General features: G+C 39.8%; 1 protein-coding gene across 2 annotated transcripts in view; it reads right to left on the minus strand.

The window, feature by feature from the left end:
• The window catches only part of syt7b (synaptotagmin VIIb), a 126628-nt gene that overhangs the window by 53839 nt on the left and 46049 nt on the right, over nucleotides 1–26740 (minus strand). The window contains exons 2-5 of one of the 2 annotated variants that reach the window (XM_086288414.1): nucleotides 19388–19491; nucleotides 9564–9643; nucleotides 8357–8491; nucleotides 1997–2197 (exon numbers count right to left, since the gene is read on the minus strand). In XM_086288414.1, the coding sequence (XP_086144540.1) occupies nucleotides 1997–2197; nucleotides 8357–8491; nucleotides 9564–9643; nucleotides 19388–19491 (520 nt within the window). The remainder of the gene's footprint in view (nucleotides 1–1996; nucleotides 2198–8356; nucleotides 8492–9563; nucleotides 9644–19387; nucleotides 19492–26740) is intronic. The other variant, XM_086288422.1, reaches the window with a different exon arrangement.

Raw genomic sequence — 26740 nt, forward strand, 5'->3', positions numbered from 1 at the left:
AAATTTGTAAGTGTGTCAAATATGCCATAATAAAAAAATAAAAGGAAGAAATCAGGAAAGGGGCAAAAACTTTGTCATAGCACTGTATAGTAATGACTAGTGATGTGCGGATCGATACTGAAATATCGATTCCTCCGATACCAGTCATTTATGTTCCAGAATCGATACTCATATTAAAATATCAATATTTTAGTAATTTAGGGTAAATTTGTAGGTTATCATTAACAGGAACAGAGTGGAAAGAAACTGTATCATTTGGATTGTCTACATTGGAAGGAACTACTTAGTCTTTCGCCTGTCATAGTCATGTGCAAAGTACGTCTGTATAAATGTGTCCAGCCCCTTGGTGTGCACACTCACAACAATGGCTGAGCGTAAATGGAGTCATGTGCAGACGTATTTTACTTCCACAAAAACGGTTGAGACGTAGTTTGCAATACATGTGGCGAGAAAGTGAGGTGTTGTGGCAACACTACTAACCTCATCAAGCACTTCAGAGTAAATCATATCACAGAATATGATGAGCTTATGTTGAGGCGAACTGAAGAGGAGGACAGGGACAGGTGCTGCTAGGGCGAGACAGACGTCTCTCACAGAGTCCTTTAGTGCTGCAGGCAGGCAACGTGTTCAAATAGCGCACAACTTCAGTTTTCTTATTTCTATATGTTAACTGTGCATTATTAAACGATAAGAACAAGTAATCCGATGTCCTGTAATCATTATGACGCTATAATTTGAGATACAATAACTGAAATACGTTTTTGTACAAAGTATCGGTATCGGATCAGTATCGTCGATACCACCCTGAATTTTACTTGGTGTCGGATCGGAAAGGAAATCAGTGGTATCGCACATCACTAGAAATGACACCAAATCATAAATCTTTATCTCTGCAACGAAGCTGTTACATTAAGCTTGTGTGCGTTTTTTAATGCCACACAATGAGGGCAGCTGTTAATTCCATCCATTCATTTTCTTAACCACTTATCCAAAGAAGGGTCACAGTGGGGCCTGGGATGAGTGGAAGAATGTGTAAAGGTCACACAGAAAGGTTATAGCTAACAAATAGCTATCCTGAGTCTATTTTGTATTTCTACTTCAAAGTTTTAGAAACTTGGGACTGTTTTGGTTAACGCAAAATGAAGACTGGGGCCATCCTGTAACTTGGCCCTAGTCTTTACGTATACGTATTTCCCTTTGGTTTCTGAGAGATAACATCCTTGTGTTTGTATTTACTGTATGTATTTACAGTTTACTCACACTGACTCTTTAGCAAAAAAAGAATCCAGTTTTCAGACTTTTGCCCTGATTAATTAAAGGGAGTTTCATGTCAATGCAAGCAATAAACTGCTCAAACTTTGGGTAACTTTTACTACCTCCTCCCACTACGCAGCACCGTTATCGAATGATGTTGTTTACAGTATCATCTTATCATATTCATCCAGCAGTTACTAACAGAAGGTTCATTCGTGTCACTAGCCCGGATAAAACTGCTCTCCTGCTGTTTATCCAGCAACCCACTCAGAGTTTAAAAAGCTGTTACTTCAGATGAATGAACATGTCGTTTCTGAAGATCTTCAGAGAGCATCTGTTTTGTCTGAAATTCTTGAAACTGTTACAGCCTTCAGCAAATTGGAGCCTGCAGAGGAACAGTACGGCTGCGTGAATTTGCTTTGTCTGCAACATCACTTGGTTGGCAGCTGACATAAAAATGGCATTTGTTTATGAGTGAGGAACCTCTCTGTAGCCAAGAGGTTTAAACGGTTACTCATGCATAGCAGGTGCATTCTGCAAAGCATCTTCTCTTTAAAGCCTGCTTTACATTGTCTTCACCTGCACAGGGTTTCAAATGTGTAAAAAGAACAAAAAAAAGAGTACATGCAACTACTCCATCCATGATATTTTTACAGACTCACTTCCTTGATTGCCACACCATGCTGCTGTTGTGCCCACTGTAGCCCCTCATGCGTGCCCCATGTCACCATGCGCCACTCACTTGCTAAACCGCAGGCCTCCGGCATGCATGTGGCTCTGGACCGTCTGCCAGCGCCCGGCCTTGCTGCCCCCCGTCACCATGCTCCGCACGCTGTCGCTGCGACTGGGCCCTGCCCCAGTCCCAGAGCAAGCACCACCCCCGCTGTCACTGGCCCCCGGTGAGGGTCCAGCACCACCCTGCCCACCCTTATCCACAGCCCCACTGGGTGGAACGGTGGGGTGGGTCGTAGACAAGGAAAACACGGACAGACAGACCCACGAGAAGGTACAAACAAAACAAAAAAGAGAGAGATAGACGAGAGACAGACGCACAGAGCCGGAGAGCAAAAGTGTTATGAGTTAGTCAAATCGATGACTAAGACACTTCACAGGCACTCAGTCTAGCCACAAGTGTCCAGTGAATAACAAAAACGTGGAAGAGCAGCTGCTCGTCACCAATGCTTTGACTAAATTGGAGAGGACAGTCATCTCACTCTTTGGGGACTAAAAGGGGGCAAAACATATTTACAATAATTCAGTTCAAAGCTGCACAAAAGCTTACTCTGTTCATTGTAAAATATGTTATTAAAGCAACTTCTTAATGTCGAATTTACACAGATTCTCACTAAGTGTGGAGTGATATTCAGAAAACCTTTGTTATTGTAGCTGCTCAGTCCACTATATCCTAGTTTAAGGTAAGAAAAGGACCACAAGAACCCGACATTCTGCCCATTTCACTCATACATGTACACAGCAGTGACCAAGCCGCTGGCTCTCGGAGGCAGGCATAACAGCCGAGAAATGATGCAAATGCGTCATTTTCACATTTTAAGACTGCAGGGCATGAAAACAGAATGCTATAGTCTGTTCACAAGAACTCGCCTGCAGCACTTTTATGCATTTGCATAAAATATTTCACTTAATTTGCAAATATTCCCATTGAAATAAAAAAAAAGCATTTCAATATAAAGTGTCCTCTTTTCTTCTCAGCATGCCACAAACCCAACCCCAGCTGACCTGGACTCGGACGTCACAGAGACGAGTACAGACAGAACGCTGAGATCAGTACGGGACCTTTTGATTGAGGACAAATCACACGACACACAGGTGAACAACAGGAGGGCGTCCACAACGACATTCAAGCATTAAGTGTAGGCTGACAGTTAAGTGAATGATTGTTTTTGCAATGATGAATGTGATATAATTAATCACAACTTGAATATCATTACTTGAATAACATGTTCTTTTTCGTGACTTGATCCCTTTTTTCCTTGCTTTTAGATATAATTTGTCTGAACTGTTTCCAAACAGTAATTTTCGATTTACCTCAGAAAGACACCTTTGAAAGCTGCTAAACAAACTTGCTTTGTACAAAGGAATCGCCACAGTAAGGACTATGAAATAGCTCAGTGATCCACTATCACCCTATTCAGAAATCTCACCATTACTATCTTATCAAATGCCACACAGAATTAATCTTGTCAATAACAGAATGAAATGCAATCACAACAAAAGCTATAATCACTGCTGTTCGCTGAATTTAAAAATAATTTCAGCACCACTGCACAGACACCAAATAACTGAGCGCCCGGTGGTTTTGAAAGAGTCAAGTGAGTTATAATTAGAGAAAATAAGAAAGAACAGGTTCACTTAATGCCTCAGTGACTGTGTGAGGTGCATCTAAATGATGGAATGGAGGTTGATATGAAACAGACGTTGCACTGTACACCAAGGATACAGTGTCACTATTTTTGGAATAAGGCTTAGTAGACTAGACTCAGGAGGGCTATCGGGGAGGCTTAAAGCACTCAAAGTACTATGAGTGATAGTACGAGTAGTGACAACAAGCAGAAAACACAGAAAGAGTGAAGGAGAAAGGGGAGTGGGGGTAAAAACACGTAACTTTACACTCACAAAACCCCCCAAAACAAAACAGTGAAAAAAGTCAGACCAAAAACCACGTCATTAAAGGAACAGATGGACATTTTGAGAAATACAATTATTTGTTTTCTGGTGGAAAGAAGAAAGTACCACCCTCAGATATTGAATATAATACTGAAAGTGTGAACTTTCACTTTTCATTCAAGATTTGTAACAAAAATTTTGAATTAACTGTTCAGGAATTGCAGCCATGTTTACACACAGTTACTCATTTTCAAGCTACAAGCTAACATTATTTAAATATAAGGATTGTTTTCAGTAATTAGATGAAAGAACCCATTCATCCCTTGAGATGCTCTTCCAGGCCTTAACTGCTGCTACTTTCAGTTGCTGCTTGCTTCTGGGTCAGTTTTGTCTTCAATAACTGAAAAGCTGCTCTGCTGGGTCGAGCTGACCTGGGCATAGGACTGCATTTGAGCAGTTTTGCAACATTTGGAATTAACTGTTCAAAGAACTTTTCCCGTTTTTTTAGTGTAACCAGTTCACCCATTGTTGTAAGCCTTCTGCATTTACATTAATGAAGCTGCCTCTTTATTTGGTGCATGTTCAATAATCAAGATAAGGAAATCCGATACAGTTTGGTTTGTTCATTTGGGTATAGCTTTTCACTTCTTCTTCAGTGGAAAAACTGAGCATAATATCAACGAATTGGTGTTGTTACTATCCTCCTATCATCATAACAATTGTAGTCCAGAATCAACATAGCAACTGACGAGTCACAATGTCTTAGCATTAGCCAAAAAAATAGCTAACGCTATTAAAAACTATCACTGGCATACTAATATCAGTAACATAAATCTGGCTAGGAAACCTAACTTGATAATATATTTATTACACTGTTCAAATTAATAAAGAAAACACTGGAAATGTTAATAATTTTTTTTCATGAAGAGGGTTTTATATTAACAAAAGCTTCTTTTTTCTTTTTGCTCCACATTCCAAAGTTATCACATCACAACAACGTGATTGGTCAGATGCAATGTTGATCCTGGACCAACATTACAACCCGATATTACAGATATTACATGCTGGTCATGCTGGTCCACTGCGTCCATTTCACGCTTTGCCTCTCCAAAATGTGAAACAGATACACATGCAGAAGTTGCAGTAACAACAGAGGGAAACATTTTATTTCAAGCCCACATGAAAATAATCACAGGAAAGCATTTTATTAGACATTATGAACGCATTTACATGTAAATACATATTAGCCGCACAGCTTAATCGTTTCTGGCAATTAGGCACCCTGAAATGAACTTCATACATCATCTCCGCTGGTAATTCAACTTCTGCATGCACAATACAACTTCTGCATGTTCACGTTTTGGAGAGGCAAAGCATGAAATGGACAAACTGGACCGGTGTGCCTATTACATGTTTTGCTGAAGAAGTCACTTTTTCTTCAGACCTCTGAACTCAAGCTAATCTGACCACATCTTGACTGCAGATTTATATTTAAAGGGGATTTACTATTTTGCATGCTACACTCCAAAGTAATCCTCCCTTATTTATTTATTTTTTACTGGATTCTGGTGCAGCCCCTTAGTTCATTCTCAGTTTGAAAAAAGAAGCTTTAGCTCTTAATAAAACATACTACATGAGTAGTATCATGTCATGTCAGCCAGAAAGCAAATAATCATACAGTGGGGCAAAAAAGTATTTAGTCAGCCACCGATTGTGCAAGTTCCCCCACCTAAAATGATGACAGAGGTCAGTAATTTGCACCAGAGGTACACTTCAACTGTGAGAGACAGAATGTGAAAAAAAAAATCCATGAATCCACATGGTAGGATTTGTAAAGAATTTATTAGTAAATCAGGGTGGAAAATAAGTATTTGGTCAATAACAAAAATACAACTCAATACTTTGTAACATAACCTTTGTTGGCAATAACAGAGGTCAAACGTTTACTATAGGTCTTTACCAGGTTTGCACACACAGTAGCTGGTATTTTGGCCCATTCCTCCATGCAGATCTTCTCGAGAGCAGTGATGTTTTGGGGCTGTCGCCGAGCAACACGGACTTTCAACTCCCGCCACAGATTTTCTATGGGGTTGAGGTCTGGAGACTGGCTAGGCCACTCCAGGACTTTCAAATGCTTCTTACGGAGCCACTCCTTTGTTGCCCGGGCGGTGTGTTTTGGATCATTGTCATGTTGGAAGACCCAGCCTCGTTTCATCTTCAAAGTTCTCACTGATGGAAGGAGGTTTTGGCTCAAAATCTCACGATACATGGCCCCATTCATTCTGTCCTTAACACGGATCAGTCGTCCTGTCCCCTTGGCAGAAAAACAGCCCCATAGCATGATGTTTCCACCCCCATGCTTCACAGTAGGTATGGTGTTCTTGGGATGCAACTCAGTATTCTTCTTCCTCCAAACACGACGAGTTGAGTTTATACCAAAAAGTTCTACTTTGGTTTCATCTGACCACATGACATTCTCCCAATCCTCTGCTGTATCATCCATGTGCTCTCTGGCAAACTTCAGACGGGCCTGGACATGCACTGGCTTCAGCAGCGGAACACGTCTGGCACTGCGGGATTTGATTCCCTGCCGTTGTAGTGTGTTACTGATGGTGACCTTTGTTACTTTGGTCCCAGCTCTCTGCAGGTCATTCACCAGGTCCCCCCGTGTGGTTCTGGGATCTTTGCTCACCGTTGTCATGATCATTTTGACCCCACGGGATGAGATCTTGCGTGGAGCCCCAGATCGAGGGAGATTATCAGTGGTCTTGTATGTCTTCCATTTTCTGATGATTGCTCCCACAGTTGATTTTTTTCACACCAAGCTGCTTGCCTATTGTAGATTCACTCTTCCCAGTCTGGTGCAGGTCTACAATACTTTTCCTGGTGTCCTTCGAAAGCTCTTTGGTCTTGGCCATGGCGGAGTTTGGAGTCTGACTGTTTGAGGCTGTGGACAGGTGTCTTTTATACAGATGATGAGTTCAAACAGGTGCCATTCATACAGGTAACGAGTGGGGGACAGAAAAGCTTCTTACAGAAGACGTTACAGGTCTGTGAGAGCCAGAGATTTTCCTTGTTTGAGGTGACCAAATACTTATTTTCCACCCTAATTTACGAATAAATTCTTTACAAATCCTACCATGTGGATTCATGGATTTTTTTTTCACATTCTGTCTCTCACAGTTGAAGTGTACCTCTGGTGCAAATTACTGACCTCTGTCATCATTTTAAGTGGGGGAACTTGCACAATCGGTGGCTGACTAAATACTTTTTTGCCCCACTGTACTTCTCTGAATGTCAAAGTAATCCTGACAAAAACTGAAAAACTCATTTTCTTAGTGCACTACGTTCAACCCTCTGTGGATGTTGGTTATTTATTACACAATCCTGAAAAGAAGATTTTAATATTTGGCGTTGAGTGGGGAATGGGGAAAAGTTTTGTTAAACAGTGGGATCTTTTCTCTGAGGGTTGTCCGTCTCCATGGTAACAGTCCATGGGCTGCAGGTGAGAGGTAGGGAGGGTCTACCCAGGTGAAGTTAGCAGGGCTGTAAGCAGTGGAGCTATCAAAGACATTCATTTGTACACGCTGTATGTGATTTAAGAGCAAACTATACTGTTGCTTCCCCAGTTTACTCTTCTGTATTGTTTTAAAGACACAGGGCTCAAACTCCTATACAACTGCAGCCTTTCTGTCTGAAAGCAGCAGTTTGGAAATTGTGCATAATTTTAGTTAGTGTCAGCGCAGCCCAAGGAATCACAGATATTAAGGGATGGTGCTGCACATCTCTATCAGCTGCTGTATGGCCAGCAGTGCATACTAAACACCACCTCACTGTGGACATGCCTGAATGCAAAAACATGAGGATTACCGGGGAAGAGGGGAGAATTCCATTTAAAAGATATGTGATCTGACAGCGTTACAAAATCAGGCTTTCTGTTTCCCTTTAGGCCAGGGGTGTCAAACTCAAATACACAGTGGGCCAAAATTCAAAACTGGAACAAAGTCGCGGGCTAACGTTAATATTTATTGAAAAAAAATCTTCCTCTAGATATAAGAATGAATCTTTTCTTATGGACTCAAACAAGTTTTGATGAAAAACTGAATATGGAACAAGCAAAGCTTAATACTAAACAATATATATATTAGCTGTATAATACCAGTAGGCCAGCTCTAATAGTAATTTGGTATGGCTTCGCGGGACAAATGTAATTAGGCTGCGGGCCAAATTTGGCCCACGGGCCAGAGTTTGACACCTATGCTTTAGGCTATTAAATGTGATCTTTTCACTGCTCTGAGTTGTGTATTGATCAGCCTTTGATTTGGAATATTTTTGTGCTATTTGTCTCATACCTATGACCTCAAAGAGCAAAAGATTTTATTATGTTGACCACTCCTACAGCGTTGTACAGAAGCCCCTGTTCATTACAGCCCTGCCCAGACAGAGGAGTCCCTTACCAGACATGAATGAGACTCACTTGGGCGTGAGGCGGGGGTCTCCGTAGGGTGCATAGGGAGACATGTTTAAGAGGAACTCCTTGGGTGGGTAGGAGCTCCACCTCTGTTGGACATTGCTGCTGTCATTGTTATTCCAAAAGTCTCTGTCTAGATCGCTGTAGCCAGAGAGAAAGCAAAAGGTGAGACAGGTGAGAGCAGTAAACAATCACAGACATACCGGTATATAAAGAAGAGAAAACAAAGCAGATCTCGAGAAATGTTGATAAATAAATTAAAAAGAAAATCTAAAAAGAAAAATACTCTTTTTAAATACTTTTAAAATAAATTTAACATGAATTTGGCTACAGGATGACTACAAGTTTATGGTCACCCAGTATCATGAAAAGTAGGTCAAAACGCTCAGAAAGGAGGAGGATGGAAGGACGTGACCTGTGTGTTTTATCACGCTGTCAATGATGAGGAAACAAAACAAAGGAGATAAGGAGGCAAGGGAGAAAAGTCAGTATGAATTTAAAACACCAAAAAAAAAACAAGTCAGGTATGCACTCAGAATAAAAACGTCAAAGGAAATAGCTCAAAAAAGCTAATAGATTTGTGGCAAGTTGTTAGCGTCACCCTCTTGTATTCAATAATGCTTAATTATATTTGAAACAGGGGCAGAAGTATATTCATAGCTGTCGATATCCTAATCTTAACAATTAGCTTAGTGTGCTTATTTCTATTTATTCCAACTAGAGCAAACGGTGAGCAGGCTGTTGCTATGTCAAAAAATTGGGGAGGGGTTTAAATATAAGGTAAAGACCATTTACCATAATGCAGCCTTTGATTTACATCAGCAGACCAGGAGGTCAGAACATGATTTTCAAAGAGTGATCTAAAAATAGCAGCAATGTTGGAAGTGGTCCAGAGCTGCCCAAGGACAAATTTAAATCAGGTAGTTTTTTTTTTATGGGCACAGTAGCAGCGTCACACATCGTATATATATATATATATATATATATATATATATATATATATATATATATATATATATATATATATATATATATATATATATATATGATAAATGCTCACTATCTTTAGGGCATAATTTCAGGGAAAGCATTTGAGTCCACGCACAGAGCTACAAGATTAGTTTGCAATCACAAATAGCTGTTTAAATGTGATACTATCACCACATCATACATTATTCCCACGTGCCCCATCTACTCCCTCCCTGACACCTACTTGATGGCTTTATTTTCCCCTCGACCTCTCACTGAATCTGGAGAGCTGGCAGCCTCCATCCCGGGCTTATTCCTCTTCCCCTGCAAAGACACGAGAGAGACAGAGAGAGTAAGAGGGACACACATCTTAGAGGCGTGTTTCTCATCGTTTATAAAGGCATCTGTGCAAGTCAAGTGTTCATTACTCAGGTTTTTAGAATAACATCAGGTTCCAACACATGTTGTAAAATGTAATAAATGAGGGAAGAGTGCACACTGGTTTGATGCCAGGGACCACTTAACTAAAATGAGATGCAAATACACAATCTCACATGCATGATACATGGGCAAAAATGTTTTCGCACACAAGAAGCACACACGCAGACACACACACACAGCGCAGCTGCAGGCTACATCAGACTTAAAGTGAAATCAGACACATTAAGATAATGAGATAACTCAAGATTTCAAAACAGGAAGTCATTCGTGAAAGCCTTCGGAGGTGCCACCGCATTGTTTATTACAGCTGAAGCTGTAGTTACAGCATAGCCGGAGGGCCTGCACATATCACCACTGCGCCTATGCTGTGATGTGTGTCTCCTCAAAAAAATCAAAGTAGTTTTTGGGTCTACAACAGCTTTTGTTTTCTGAAAAAGCTTCCCGTGCTTGTGGAGATTGCTGTGCATGTTTTGATAGTTAAGATTGAACAAATAAGTTAAATTCTCCATCGCTGCCAGGAAGAGTCAATAAAATGTAATGGAAATCTAACTGACATGCCTTTACTGTAGTGTCGCAGTAGGTGAAATCAGATGCTGGGCTGTACCATATATAAAAAAGCTGCGGGTCATGCAATTAAACCTCGGCATCGAAAAAATCTGTGATATGATATGAAACAATGATATGTCAGATCTTATATAAAAGGGAAAAAAACACATTTACAGACTGGAAATCTAAAGGGTTTCCTCTCAAACCGAAAACAGCTGCTTTTTAAGGTGAAGCCAGCTCATTTGGGAGACGGTGAAATTCCAACCGGGCAACGTAACTGCATACATTGCTGCTGCGATGGCTTATAAACCGTATCTTACCTACTCTGTGCAAATATTTTCTACTTAATGGATAGTGCTTTCAGCAAAGCAATATACAGTAGTTACAGTTATTGACCTCTATGTTTTATTGAACTCCGTATTTATTAAACTCTTGGGGGTGATAACACTGAGCTCTTTCCCGCTGAGTCACACCGACTCTCGCTTCTTACATAATGTTTTTCCATTATAAGCTCACGACAACGACATGAGGTGCACATATGTAATAAAGTGTCCACCAAATAGGCAAGACATAAAATTGCTGTTAGACTTTTTTATGTTTGCTTTGAGGCAAATTACATGTTGGACTCGTTCCTATTTGAAGATTTCAGCTACATTACCATCTGTTGCTGTAATTAATTATCCACAAAATCAACTTGACATGCGTTTTAATTACATATGCATATTTTCATAAAAAATATATACCAATCCTCTCTACGGACTATTAATAAGAATATCGCACCATGCCAGAGGGGTAAAAAACTCAAACTTGAAATGTGGTGGTGACATTTTAAATTTAACATTAATTTCGCAAATGCTGACTAATTGAGTGTTGAAGGGCAGGTATTTATATTATTTTAATCTTTTTCTCGTTTTCTTGCTTTTTCTCAGTGTGTCTCTTAGAAGCTGTTTGAGGCTGAAGGTGTGACGTGATTCCTTCCTGCACTCTCGTCACAACTTCGACAAACAAAGGTGAATTTTAATGTCAGGCCGAGAGAAAAGCAGCCATAGTGGTGTTGCTTGAACACAAACATTATATTGTGTACTACTTGTACTTTTCCTGCTGTTTGAGGGACCCTACAAATGTAGAAAACATACAAATTTAAAAGCCGGCTGAGCAGTGAGTTCACACCCAGGGCAGACATACTGCTAGTGACACACTTAACAGCTACTCGTCCCGCAGCCATGTAGGTAACATAAAGAAATGATGAGGACAGTCTGACATCAGGATTTGCTGTGCTGCTCTTCCTTACATTATATGTACACATCATCCACAGTGGATTTTAATTCAAACAATAAAGATGTGGCTAAAGTGCAGACTGTCATCTTTAAGAGAGGAAACAAATGCTGTGTTTCCTCCCTTGAGATCCTTTGCCAGGCTTTAACTGTAACATCCCATTTGTTTTAGGTTGACAAACTCACACTTAAAATCAATCCTTTGATTTTTCTGAAAATCGACAGTGCCCCTTATAATCCCGTGTGCCTTATGTATGAATTCTGGTTGTGTTTACTGACCTCGAAATGATTTTATGTACACGGCGCTCAAAAATCTGTCAAATGTTTCAGTACGACTTTGCTAAGCTACGAACCCGCAATGCTTGATGGATTGTCGGAGCATTACGGCTATCATAGGCAGGAGCCTCACGGAGTGATACGTACTGTGCTTCAACATAATATTACCGTATTGTGTGTGTATATAACCTCTTTTTAACCCTCCTGTTATGTTGCGGGTCAGATTCACCCAGAACAGAAGAGATGTCATATGTCATCTGCATCACTACAGAAAAAAAAAAAAAAATCTAAATTATAAAACAAAACTGTAAAATAATCAATGCCAGTGTTTCTGACACTTTTGGATGAGTAAACATGCCCCAGGTCAAATTGACCCAGGAACATAATTAGTGTTCCTGGAAACCAACATAACAGGAGGGTTAAGTTTTGTGGATAGTCTACATGGTTAGGGTTATGGTTTTCACTGGAAATGCCTTTTGGTTAAACTGTCAGCAAGGAATTTGCATTTGCACAGTTACATTTTTATATAACTTTAATGCAAATAAAAAACAGCTGCTTGTTTAAGTGAAAATACATTGATGGGTTTTTTTTGCACTAATAAAGTTGTGGAGTTGTAAAGTATTTTGTCTAGTGTCAATTATATCGTCAGTTATATCGTTATCGCAAATTTTCAAATGTATATCGTGATAAATATTTTTGGTCATATCGCCCTGCTCTAGTGCAGTGTTCAATACTGTTGACCATAATATTCTAGTAGCGCGGTTAGAGCACGCTGTAGGTATTTCAGGTACTGCACTGCAGTGGTTTGTATCATATCTATCTAATAGACTCCAATTTGTGCATGTAAATGGAGAGTCCTCTTCACGCACTAAGGTCAATTATGGAGTTCCACAGGGTTCAGTCCTAGGACTAATTCTGTTTACATTATACATGCTTCCCTTAGGCAGTATCATTAGAAGACATAGTATACATTTTCACTGCTATGCAGATGACACCCAGGTCTATCTATCCATGAAGCCAGGTAACACACACCAATTAGTTAAACTGCAGGAATGTCTTAAAGACATAAAGACCTGGACGGCCACTAACCTTCTGCTTCCTAATTCAGATAAAACTGAGGTTATTGTACTTGGCCCTGAAAAGCTTAGAAATATGGTGTCTAACCAGATTCTTACTCTGGATGGCATTACCTCGGCCTCCAGTAACGCTGTGAGGAACCTTGGAGTCATTTTTGACCAGGATATGTCCTTCAATGCACATATTAAACAAATATTTAAGACTGCGTTCTTCCATTTGCGCAACATCTCTAAAATCAGAAATATCCCGTCTCAGAGTGATGCTGAAAAAGTAGTTCATGCATTTATTACTTCCAGGCTGGACTAGTGTAATTCATTATTATCAAGATGTCGTAAAAATCACTGAAAAGCCTTCAGCTAATCCAAAATGCTGCAGCAAGAGTACTGACAGGGACTAGAAAGAGAGAGCATATTTCTCCTGTTTTGGCTTCCCTTCATTGGCTTCCTGTTAAATCCAGAGTTGAATTCAAAATCCTGCTCCTCACATACAAGGTCTTAAATAATCAGGCCCCATCTTCTCTTAATGACCTTGTAGTACCATATCACCCTATTAGAGCAGTTCGCTCTCGCTCTGCAGGCCTACTTGTTGTTCCTAGAGTATTTAAAAGTAGAATGGGAGGGAGAGCCTTCAGTTTTCAGGCCCCTCTTCTGTGGAACCAGCTTCCAGTTTGGATTCGGGAGACAGATACTATCTCTACTTTTAAGATTAGGCTTAAAACTTTCCTTTTTGCTAAAGCATATAATTAGGGCTGGACCAGGTGACCCTGAATCCTCCCTTAGTTGTGCTGCAATAGACGTAGGCTGCCGGGGATTCCCATGATGCATTGAGTTTTTCCTTTGCAGTCACCTTTCTCACTCACTATGTGTTAATAGACCTCTCTGCATTGAATCATACTGTTATTAATCTCTGTCTCTCTTCTACAGCATGTCTTTATCTTGTGTTCCTTCTCCCACCCCAACCGGTCGCAGCAGATCGCCGCCCCTCCCTGAGCCTGGTTCTGCCGGAGGTTTCTTCCTGTTAAAAGGGAGTTTTTCCTTCCCACTGTCGCCAAAGTGCTCGCTCATAGGGGGTCATATGATTGTTGGGTTTTTCTCTGTATCTATTATTGTACGATCTACTGTGCAATATAAAGTGCCTTGAGGCAACTGTTATTGCGATTTGGCGCTATATAAATAAAATTGAATTGAACTGAATTGAACTAACCATGAAACTCCTTGTCAATTAGCCGATTACATTTGCACATCTGAAAATAAATAGTGTCTTTAAAAATGGCAATGCACTGTTTTTTATTGCAATGCCAACTCCTGTGGATGAAAGTCGAAATGGTGCACTTCAATCACATCTTGATTTAAAATCCACTTTGGTGGTGTACAGAGGCAGAAGTATTTATGGACCTCACTGTAAAAGTGAGAAAGTCACCACAGAGCAGCTGTCACAGACTTTCTCATAAAAATCCGAGTTTTGAACATGATTTTTACAGAGAAAAACAGCAGTATAAAAAGATTTTTACAGAACTCCAGAGAGAGCTTATACAAAAAAATCTTTAAGGATGAAAACGTTAAAACATTTGATTAAATTAAGTGTTAAATGAAAAAAAACAAACAAAGATTCTCTGGGTCAAAACTTTAGTCCATGTGGAGTTTTTTAATGCAACCTTATAAATATTTAAGAGAGTAGTCTGAAAAACCTTCGAACAGATGTTTCCAGAGTTGAAAGAGGACACAATGAATTTTAGCTTCCTCATGTCTAGACAAAACAGGTCACTGAAAATGGCCCACATTGCAGTAAACCAAGACCAAAAAGAGAGCAGAATTATTATGCATACATGAAAATGCTGTCTAATCTAATCTATCTATCTATCTATCTATCTATCTATCTATCTATCTATCTATCTATCTATCTATCTATCTATCTATCTATCTATCTATCTATCTATCTATCTATCTATCTATCTATCTATCTATCTATCTATCTATCTATCTAGAGAAGAAATGCAATGCAAATGTGCATTTTCACACGATCGAGTTATCAAACTTTTTCAAAAGATTTATCTAATTTTTCATTTCCGTTTCTGGTTCAAATGCAACTCTTGTACTCAATGAAAGATATCATGCTGCTCACAGCCTGGGGGCTTTCAGACACTGCACAGAGCCGAATGTTTATCTTAATTCGGCTTTCAGTGTTCTACAGACAGGTGGCCTCTTTATGCATTCTACTTTATCGCCAATGCATCTAAAATAAACTCTATTATTCAACATGTCTCTTCTCATATGTCCAACTCAACTCCACAAACATCTTCAATAGAGAGCGACGCTTGGGGCCCTGACCTGATCTGTACCTACATCCAGCCACAACACTGCACTGGAACACATGTACACAGACTCAGAAAAGGAAGGATGGCATAACAGTCAAGTATATGCTATCAAGTGCGGCTCATCTATCATTAAGCAAAATCATAAAATCTTCAGGAGGCTGGAGAGAGGTTGGAGAAGCTACAATGCTGACAGAGTGTGGGAGGATGTGAGAAACAGACGGTAGGATCGGGAGGATGGGGAGAAGCAGAAGCAACTGAGTACGACTGAGCGGAGGGCCAAGTGAGAAACAGGAAGAGACAAGACGGGAGGTTCGAAACTGGATCTAGAATAATGAAGCTGTGCAGAGGATGATAAAACTGTCACATGAGATGAACTGGAGATGTGAAAGACACAGAGGGTGATTCCCTGTTCAGAGCAGTGTGGCCCTGCTTCCCTCTGGATCATCCTCCTAAGTCACACAGTCATTATGCTTGTCACACACCTGGATGTTCAGCAAAGACCAACAGCACCTTCCACACTCGCCTGCCTGTATGCATCTGCCTCCCTCTTCCTTCCCTCTATACTCCGATATTAAGTATCGGTATCGGTCCAATACTGACGTAAATTACTGGATCAGATATATGGAGAGAAATAAAAAATATAATCCGATCCATTAAATATCAAAAAAGCACCTCACAAAACTTGCAACATGGCGTAACTCGGCTCATAACCGTAGCGCGTCGGAGCAGTGTGCATCACGTGATAGAGCAGCTGTGTGTGTTTGTAGCCTCGCTACCAAACCGGCATTTCATCTCCGAGAAAGTTATCCCAGAGAGAAGTAAAGCAAGTGTGTAAGTTCATCTCTGAATGTTTGTAAAGCATTCCTGCGTTACGCTTAACAACCGATATATAGAGCGACCGCCTCTTCTCTCTCTCTCTCCCTCCCTCTCCTGCTGCTACTTCAATCATGAAACTGCTTAATGATCAGCTGATCGGCTTTTCTGTTGCGAGTCCGTTTGTTTTTGGCCCACTTTGCACCAGAAAGAAGAAACCAGCGGCTGAACAACAGCAGCACGTTTAAGCTTGTTAAGCTGTTGTTAGAATTTATTTAATATTAATTTCTACACCAGGATCTTTTTCTACGTAGCTGACGCTGGTAACTGTGCAGGGGCGGATCTACCAAAGTTTAGCCAGGGGGGCCGATAGGGCATTAACAGGGAAAAGGGGGGCACAAAGACATACTTTTCTTTCTTATTCTCATTTAAAATGTCTAGTTAATAATAAATAATTATCTGAATCTTACACCCAAAGTTTTAATCTGATGTAAAATGTATAGAAGTCCATTACTGTATATAGTAACTATTAAGTCTAATATACCCTAGTAAGCTATAGTACTTTTTCCTTTGGGAAGATACCATCTGTGCAGTCTGCAATTCTGTTGAAGAAAGATGTTGAATCTATTTAATTATTCTTGAAATTTTTTTTATTTCTGTGCATTTTTTTTTTCACACTGCATCAAATTAAAGTTGATTACGTCGATTAAGCATCATGAGATGGTGGGGGGGGTGGTTCCCTATTTTTTTTATTTTTGCTGGGAGTCAAGGAATGGCCAAAAACCAACTAAAATGACCTTTAGATAACAAAGCAGGATGGGCATGTACTAAAAATGGACAACAGCTGATTTTTTAAAAGGAAAACATTGAATTTGTTATGTTATGAAAAAAAATTGTAATCCAGTGATTTCCTTTAAAATGCATCTGTTGTCCTTGTTATTTCTCGCTCAGAGAAAGAAAAAATAGTTCATTACAAGCAATACTGAACTATCCTTACTGACTAGAGCCAAAGAGGTTAGTCAATGAAATGATTAATCTGCTGACAGAAAATCTTTGACAGTAAATTTTGATCAGTAGGTAAGATTCTAGCTATTTTTTCAGGTAATAGTACTCACTATTTGCAGATTTCACTATCTAAAATCTGCACCCCCACCCCCAACATAACATATGTGTATATACAATGTATGTTCCTCTTTTCTTATAATTTTTGTGATTATTTATTTAACCTTAAGGAAATAGAAAGCAAGCAGAAGGGAGAACTAAAGTTGCAACAGATGCAAGCAAGGGACAATACTAGAAAAGGGCAGAGAGAAGCAGTGAAATTCTGACAAGGACGGGGTGATAAGGTGACAAAGAGACAAATACAAACCAGATCATTTGTTATACAGAGAGAAGGTGACACAAAAACACAGAGAGATATGGATAACTTTAAAGTAAACAAAGATAAGAAATGGGTTTGTTTCTCAGTCGTGAGCAATTGTAAATGTTACTTAGAAGGTGTTTTTCATCTGTAATAGCTCAGTTAACTCTTAGCTTGTCGTGGTGAATGAATTGCTGTGCTACAGTCACTATTCAAACAGAGAGAGATGCGAACAGGACAAAAGAGATGCATGAAGGGGGGGGAAGAGAGGACAAAGTGGGGGAAATGCCAGCAGATCAAAATTAGGAATTACAGTTACTCGAGCAGCCAATTGCTCAAAGTGACGCTCATTAGCATATTAATCATTAGCATGGAGCGGCTGTCATGATGCACGAGGCTCAGAGCCACGGCCACAGTTACAGAGGTTTCTGTTCATGTTCGCCGCCACAGCCAAATATACAGCCTCTCTCCTGCTTCTAATGCCATGGCGCAGAAAAAGCACAACACTATTTAAGGCAAACACATTCAATTTAAGGCTGCAGATATTTCAGAAGAAACCCTGACTGTCTATACAGCTGTAAATCTTCTACACAGCTACAAGATGTTGTTCTGAAACAGTTTGACTGTAAAGAAAGACTTGCTTCAACCCTCCGTTATAAGGCAGAGGACCAAACCTTGAGAAGTTTTCCCATCAGTCACAGTGGATCTGCAACTCTCATCTGCAGTGTGAGAAACTGAAAGCTGTATGTCAAATCTCTAGTATTAATTAAGTTGATGCTGATTTAACTCTGCAATGACAAGCGAACCATATTTAATACACGAGTCTTTGTGAGTTTTTGACACTGAGTTTTCATCAATGTGACACCCCCATCTCCCCACCTCAACCCCACAAAACTAAAATAAACTGAACATATTTAAGCAATAAATTGCAAAAAGTAAAACGTTGCATGCAGAAAATATTATACAAATTAAAACTTACATATATACAAATTAATATCTAAAATCTGTTTTACTTGTGAGAAGCTTCATTGAACACTCACAGGAATTTTCTGGCAGCTTTTTCAAAGTTCAGGCTTTAAAGAGTTAAATCACATTAATTTGAATTTTCATGCAGAAACACTGTTTGTTTGTTTTTTTTCATTCACTGGTCAGTATTGGGGCCATTTTGCTTTCACAACATGTATTTTCTCAGAGGAGTGAAAAGAAAACATTCAACTTGCACATGAGAGTATTATTTCAGTACACTCTGTTCATCCAAATGAGCACATACTTTGTTTGCATATCAAAATTTTGCATTTCAGATAACATTTAATTTATTTTTGAATAAAAATGTGCAAGATTTAGTAATATATCTTTTTTTTTCTTTAAAGACCACCATATCAAAATGAGGTTTTTTTCTTCATCCTGTGCACCAAAAACGTTCGATTCATTTGAAGGTTAGGACACACAATAAATGAAAAATCTTGTTTTCTATGCAGGGCATTAAAAAAGCTGTGCTGATCCTTCCAATAATGAATTATTCATACAGTGAGAAGGCCCAGCAGAATTTCCACAACCTTCTTACTTCCTAAAAAAAAACGGATGTTACACTCAGCCAGTTTGTCCAGTCATCCTCCAAAACAAGACCTTACAAATTGTACCAACTGCCTCTAAAACACTTAAATATGTAGGATATAACAAAGATACAGTTGATGTATCTGGTTAGATTTTCTTTACTATACTTGAAAAGAAAAGAAATCACGAATCTGCAAAGTGATTATGCAACTATTTTTATTCCAAAAGTTTATTTCTAGAATAAATGATGCCACCTACTCACCAGGAGAAAAAACCCAACATCTCAGTTTCCATTTCACAGTGATTTCCTAGATGCCTATTAAAGATCTACAATATATTCTTGCTGGGGTTGCTGGGGACTTAAAGCAAATGTCATGGTCATTAAAATGTGAATAATAAGTATTGGAACTTACCAGTTTACGTTGGCACCAGGTGCAGACGCCACACAGAGCTACCAGCCAAATGGCACATACTATGAATGCAACAGACACCAGGAATACACTGAGAGACACTGAGCCTGAGGGAGAGAGACAGACACACACAGAGGGTGTTAGTGCATTTATTGTAACAATTAGCCTTTTGAAGCTCCTGAGGTTTAAAGTCTAAGATGACTTGTTGAAGGACAAAAAAAGACAGAGCTCAACATTTTGGGAAAATGCTTGAGATAATCAGGAGTGATGCTTAGTAATGTGCTTTCCTTCCTTATTTCCTTCCTTCCTTTCACCATTCATCCTTGTCATTTGGCAACTGTCATCAGTAAGACAGAGAGAAATGTAACAGGAACGAGGGGGGCACAAAGGCAGTGAAAAGGCATCATCCCCATGTTCCCTGCATGTATCAATGGGCGATGCGCACATGTCAGGAAGAGATAATATCACGAGGCCAGAAGCTGTTCAATTACCAGCTTCCTTTTGCTCTCTTCTATCTCGTAAATCCTTCAGCAACTTTGTTCCCGTCTTGACAGATGAAAACTTCTTCCACAGCCTTCCATTCTTCATCTCTATTTCTTTCAGTTTCTGCCTATCAACATACAGCTCATCCCGCTGTCTGCCAAGCAATTCGTAATCCACTGGCACAAAGCAAAAGCAATGTTGGCAAACAATGAACTCATAACTGTTGCATCCTTTTTGTCTCTGCTACGCAGATGATCATTTTCTGAGTTCCCCTCCACCTGAAAAATTCATCTGACTGCTGAATTTTCCCTTGATCCCTTGACTTCATTTTTTATCCCTGCCTGTGCACCGACAGCAAATTTGTTGAGGCCAATAAATATTGGAAGAGGATCAGCTAAGTCAACTTAATCATTCTTATCCACCCTCTTGCCCATGCTCGCACTCTTTCCATCCACTTTCTTCTTCTCGTATTATGCACCTCATATATGTTAGTTTGGTTATTCAAATGTCAGCTTGTTTTACCCTCCATCCCCAATAAAATTAAAGTCTGTTCAACTCTTTGATAGCGTATCTGATTTTTGATTGTGGTGGCAATTACTCAAAGATGGCAGGGTTGAATTTTTTGCTCTGAGCCTTTCACTCTGGCAGCAGAGGGTGTGCTGTAGTAAAGTGTTTTGGTGCTTAACAGATAAGTAGGCTCAATCCTACAAGTGTTTCCATGCCCATTTAGAACAACACAACTAAAGCGGCTACAGTGCTCTTCAGCTGAGTAAAACACAACCAGCTGGGAAACAGAATAATCCTTTCATATCTTTCAGAATGAAAAGACAATGTGTGCGAACACATAAGAGCGATATTTGATGGGGTGTAATCAAAAAGACAAATTTATGATTGCATGATGAGAAACTTTAACCGGCTCACCACATAGAACATCAAGATAGCACCAAAGTTAAGCCAGTGCATGATCCGTGATGATATGTGTGCAAGAAAACTTTATTCTTCACTCACTAATTATCTCTCTATATAGTTTCTAGTCAGGTTCACCTTTAATGCCCAAGATAATTGAAAGTTCAAGATACTTTAAAGATGCATACAAAGATATAAACGAGTGTATGCAAGCTATTACTGTATTGCTGCTTTCTTTAGTCTTTGTTATGGAAACAATGTTGTCATGGTGCACTGTTTTCGAGTGCTTGACTCACTTTTTACTTTAGAGAGAACATTTAAGAGCTGCATGAGAAGCTCTTAACCTCCTAGGACCTGGCGTCCACATATGTGGACATCGCATTTTGGGATGTCTAGACCAAAATAATACATTTTGCTCTACAAAATGAGCAAAACTGGGCCTGATATCCAGATACGAAGACATTATACTGCCACTGTTCTATTGACATTTAAAACAAATGTCCTCATATGTGGATCTCATTTCTCTCAGAAACAAAAATCAGGTAAAAAAAATCTGGAAATTCTTTGTTTTTACATTCATCAGGTCCCAATATGCCCAAATATCAAAGAGAAATTAAAAATGCATGCCATGGAAGAGTCCAGGTCTTAGGAGATTAAAGGTTACAACTTTTGGATCAGAATCCAAAATGTCAAGTCAAGTTTCTGAAACTGAGGAAAAAGAAGCTGAGAAAAAAAATGCCTTCGCAAGGAGGCAGTAAAGCCTATATGTTATACTGACATTGTTTTTTTTTAATCAATGTCAAGTGTGTTTTTTAACCTGTTATATACATAATTAGTTAAAAAGCATATCTTTAGATATCATAATATCCTCTTAATAATACTTTCTTCATGTAAATATTACGAATAGAGACAAACAAACACAATGCAATATGAAAGTCCCTTCTTATATTTCAAACTATGTGCAAAATGCTATAGCCAGCCATGGCCAAATTATCAGTGGACCAGCTGATTTATATAGCGCCAAATCACAACAAAAGTCGCCTCAAGGCACTTTATGTTGTACAGTAGATACAGAGAAAAGCCCAACAATCATATGACCCCCTATGAGCAAGCACTTTGGCGACAGTGGGAAGGAAAAACTCCCTATTAACAGGAAGAAACCTCCAGCAGAACCCGGCTCAGGGAGGGGCGGCCATCTGCTGCGACCGGTTGGGGTGGGAGAAGGAAAACAGGATAAAGACATGCTGTAGAAGAGAGCCAGAGATTAATAACAGATATGATTCAATGCAGAGAGGTCTATTAACACATAGTGAGTGAGAAAGGTGACTGGAAAGGAAAAACTCAATGCATCATGGGAATCCCCGGCAGCCTACGTCTATTGCAGCATAACTAAGGCCTAACTATATGCTTTAGCAAAAAGGAAAGTTTTAAGCCTAATCTTGAAAATAGAGATAGTGTCTGTCTCCCGAATCCAAACTGGAAGCTGGTTCCATAGAAGAGGGGCCTGAAAACTGAAGGCTCTGCCTCCCATTCTACTTTTAAATACTCTAGGAACAACAAGTAGGCCTGCAGTGCGAGAGCGAAGTGCTCTAATAGGGTGGCATAGACTTGTGGCATATTATAAGTACTGACCTATACTCAGTGCTACCAGTTCTCAAACAGCACTGAATCACTGACTTCATGCAGCATCACACTGTTTCTGTGACATTCCTTCTCTTCATTATTTCATTCATGCCTGATTTTGCCTTTCATGTGTCATTTTGTGCTCACCTGGTTTCTCACATCTATCCAGTGACCCATTCCCAATTCCTTTAACTCCCTCAGTGTTTATACTGGTTTCATTCATTTAAACCAGACTGTCTATCCAGCTGTATTTCCCCTGGAGCTTTCCAGTCATTTGTGTGCTCAGTCTGCCCAGTTTTAATTCCCTATCTGTTTATGGACTTTGCCTTTTGCCTGTCCCTGTGATCCTGCTGCCAAACCCATCCACCCATTTTACCCTTCTCCTGTCCCCCCGGTTTGCTTGTTTTGTGCTGCTGTGACAGAAACATGTGTTATCTCATAAATGCGCCATCCTGTGAGCTCTGGTTATCTTTTCTGGAATAGTTACAACTCAACGGTACTATATTTCAGCACCACAGAGAGCTCCCTCCACCTGCAGGCTAAAGCAAGATCTGTGTACCTGATGATCTAATGAAGGATCAAATGGAGTTCAGCAGCACAGTTTATTGTCCTGTGCCTTCATTCAGTTTGACATTTATTTTTAAATATATGAAATAAATGTTAAGTCAACTGCAAGACTTTCTAAACACTGAACCGCTAAATATCCGCAACACAGAGAGGAGGAGCTGTGTGTTTGCAGCTCGCTTCCTGTCGCCAAAAAAGGCCATGAATCATAGAAAACATCCCAGAAACCGGAGTTAGGATCTCTGGCTCGTGGTTACAGATGTGGGTTTGCTGACACATTGTGTTACACCTCTGACAGCAAAGGGTTTTTTTCATGAACCTTTTTTCATTTTTTGTTTGTTTTTTTTTTGTCACTGACTTTAAAAAAAAAAGTCAAGTTGAGAAAAAATTCTCAACTTTATGTTAGAAGAAAACAGTAAAGTTGTAAAGCAGCAAGTTAACTTCATGAACCTAATGGAGGCAGTCTGTGCACTTAAGGCCACATTAAGCAAAGGGGCCAGAGGATTAAATTGATGGAACAAAGAAATGATGAACTGCAACAACTTTCCAGTTCTGATGACCTCACCATGACTGGGCTGGATACTTAACATCGCAGCTCGGCCTAACAAATACGTACCTGTTACACCCTTATCCATGCAAGGATAAAAAAAATCAAGCCCGGTGATAAGTTTGCAAATCAAAAGTCTAACCCTGAAGTGTTGAGACTAAAAATCTTAAGCGAACTGTAGGGTTTATGTCAAAGTGCACCTGACAAAGAAAAATACTGAAATTTCCAGAAACTGGCTTCAAAGTATTAGTGGAGTCTTCACTAAACCAGCAGCTTACAGTTAAAAACCAGATTAGAAATAAAAACAAAACAGATGTATATGTGTATTTCAAACCTCTGCCTACTAATAAGTTTACATATACAGATTAATGGTAACATTTACCTTATGCATCATGGAAAAACTGTACAGGCTATGCTGATGTAACAATATCAAGTCAGGTCTTGGAGGGTTCAATAAATGTGAATTGCCTCCAGATGAAGCCCCCGCTGCGCTGTGTTTAGTATCACTCTCGGCACCACCTATGGCTCCAAATATAAACAAGACACTGTTACTATAACTCAAATCTCTCTCTCTCTGTCTTGTTCCCTCTGTGTAGTATACAACTGGAGCAGCCATAGTCGGAGATCCTTGTGATAACAATAACTGCAGTAAATGTAACACAGAGACTGATATTTAATTAGAAGTGATTTGCCATTCTTCAACATATTTTATTGTTGTCAGCATTTTTCAACTTGCAGTGTCCTGTCAACACAACATTATTTTCAATTATGGTAAGAAGACAAATGATTGAAACTGCCCATCTGAAAAGAAGTCTCTCTAAACATGCCTTAGTCTCCCTTCTCCCCACATGCAGCTCCAACAGATTGTAAGCCATTATTTAGTTTTCTTGTATTAATGTAGACTGCATCCTTGTGTTGCATTAATTTTTAATGATATTTGGTAGAAAGCTTGTTAAACTAGCTGGGGGGTGGGGGGGTCACTGGACTCCTATTGCCTTCCTGATATAAGCCCAGCTTGTATCAGGAAGGAAATCCGACATAAAATCAAATGTGGATCATCAAGAATGCAAGAGAAGAGAGTGCAGGCAGGTTGAAGTGGAGCGGGTGGAGAAGAGTGTCAAAGGTGATTTGTGACAGAAGGATCGCAGCAAGAGTGAAAGGAAAGGTATACAAGATGCTAGTGAGACCTGCTGTGATGTATGGTTTGGAGATGGTGGCGCTGACAAAAACACAGAAAGCAGAACTGGGGGTGGCAGTGCTTAAGATTTTCATTGGGATTCAGTTCAATTCACTTCAATTCAATTCAGTTTTATTTATATGGCCCCAAATCACAACAGCAGTTGCTTCAAGGCACTTTATATTGCAAGGTAAAGACCCTGCAATAATAGAGAGTGTCTCAGTGTCGAGACAGCATTAGAAAGAAGTACATCAGAGGGACAGCTCAAGTTGAGCAATTTGGAGCCAAAGTAGTAAGGAGGACATGCAGTACTAGTGTAACAGAGGAGGATGCCTCTGAGACAGCTGACCCACTGTGAGAACCCCTCCCCTAAAGGGAGCAGTCAAAAAAGTAGAAGAATAAGACTTTTGACTCACAAACATTTTCACGCGTTGTCGTTATTTTCAGTTCACAGCTTAAAAAATGTTACTTTAATGACTTTCAGCTGGCATAATTACTAATCAAGTCAACTGATTAATAATTAATTAGCCGTGATATTATGACAGGTGAAGTGAATAACACTGATTATCTCTTCATCATGGCACCTGTCGGTGGGTGGGCTGTACTTCATGTGTTAGAAGCAGGAAAAATAGGCAAACATAAGGTTTTGAGCAAGTTTGACAAGCGTCAAACTGTGATGGCTGGACGACTGGTTCAGAGCATCTCCAAAACTGCAGTTCTTGTGGGGTGTTCCCAGCTATTATGAAAAGTAGACCAAGGAAGGGACAGTGGTGAACCAGCAACAGGGTCACAGGTGGCCAAGGTTCACGGGCTGGCCCCGTGTGGTCTGTATGTTCTGCTGGGAAACCATGCATCCTGGCGTCCATGTTGATCTTTGACATATATCATCTACCTGCACTGTCCCTGTCATAGAAACGATCTTCCCTGATGGATGTGGCCTTTTTCAACAGGATAATGAGCCTACCTCAAAGCAAATATGACTCAGGAATGGTTTGAGGAGCACAACAGCGAGTTTGAAGTGTTGAGACATGTGGGACTTGTGGGATGTGCTGGACAAACAAAGTCTAATCCATAAAAGCCCCAGTTCACAACTTATAGGACTTAAAGGATCTGTTGTTGTGGCATCTTGGTGCCAGATACCTCAGCACAGCTTCAGGAATCTAGTGGAGTCCATATCCAGACAGGTCAGACTTTTTGTTGGCATTGAAGGGGGACCAACAGAATATTAAGCAGGTGGTCATAATGTAACGAAGTGAGTAGGAAGAGTAGCAGCTGATGCACAAAATCAATATTTCTCATTAAAATGACTTTCTGTAATGTAAAATTAAGTTGTTCTGTCACAAACTACAGAAAATGATCGCTACATCCTGCAGCTATATCTGTATGGTTCAGTCTCACCACTCTCCTTAACTCTGCTTCCAGCAAACTTCTACAAAACAGCTAAAATAAATCAATGTGTGCTACCTGTCATGCAGTAAAAAGTAGGGCAAAGTTAGCTAAACTAGCTACTGCTTAAATTTAAAAGTCAACAACCATGAGAGAGAATTTTCCAGGAGGACACAACAGAGCTACAAATGAAAGCCATAAATTTGATTAATCCAAGAGAAGCATCAGTCAACTTCACAACATTTTAAAATGCTCTAAAACACACTGCAATTTGAATCATGCAATGAAATGTAAAACAAAAGTTCAATTCAATTCAAGGTGCTCTACATTGTAAGCTAAAGACCAACTATAACTTACAGAAAACTCACAAATAAAAAACAATTGACAATTGATTTAACAGGAAGAAACCTCTGGCAGAACCACGATCAGGGAGGGTAAGGCATCTGCTGTGACTGGTTGGCGGTGGGAGGGAGAGCGACGAGACAAAAAAAATACACTGTGGAATAATAACTAATGATTAAATGCAGAGTGGTTCATAAAAACGCACGGAGTGAAAAACGGAGAGGGAAAAAGAAATACTAAGTGCATCATGGGAAGCCTAGGTCCATTCCAGCGTAACTATGCGAGGATTCAGTGTCACCCTAACTATATGCTTTTAAAAAAGACGTTT

This window comes from Aulonocara sp. 'chitande type north' Nkhata Bay, linkage group LG1, assembly GCF_057382095.1.
Source record: "Aulonocara sp. 'chitande type north' Nkhata Bay isolate Kocher_YH1m ecotype deep benthic linkage group LG1, A_spYH_male_GT1.1, whole genome shotgun sequence".
NCBI lineage: Eukaryota > Metazoa > Chordata > Actinopteri > Cichliformes > Cichlidae > Aulonocara > Aulonocara sp. 'chitande type north' Nkhata Bay.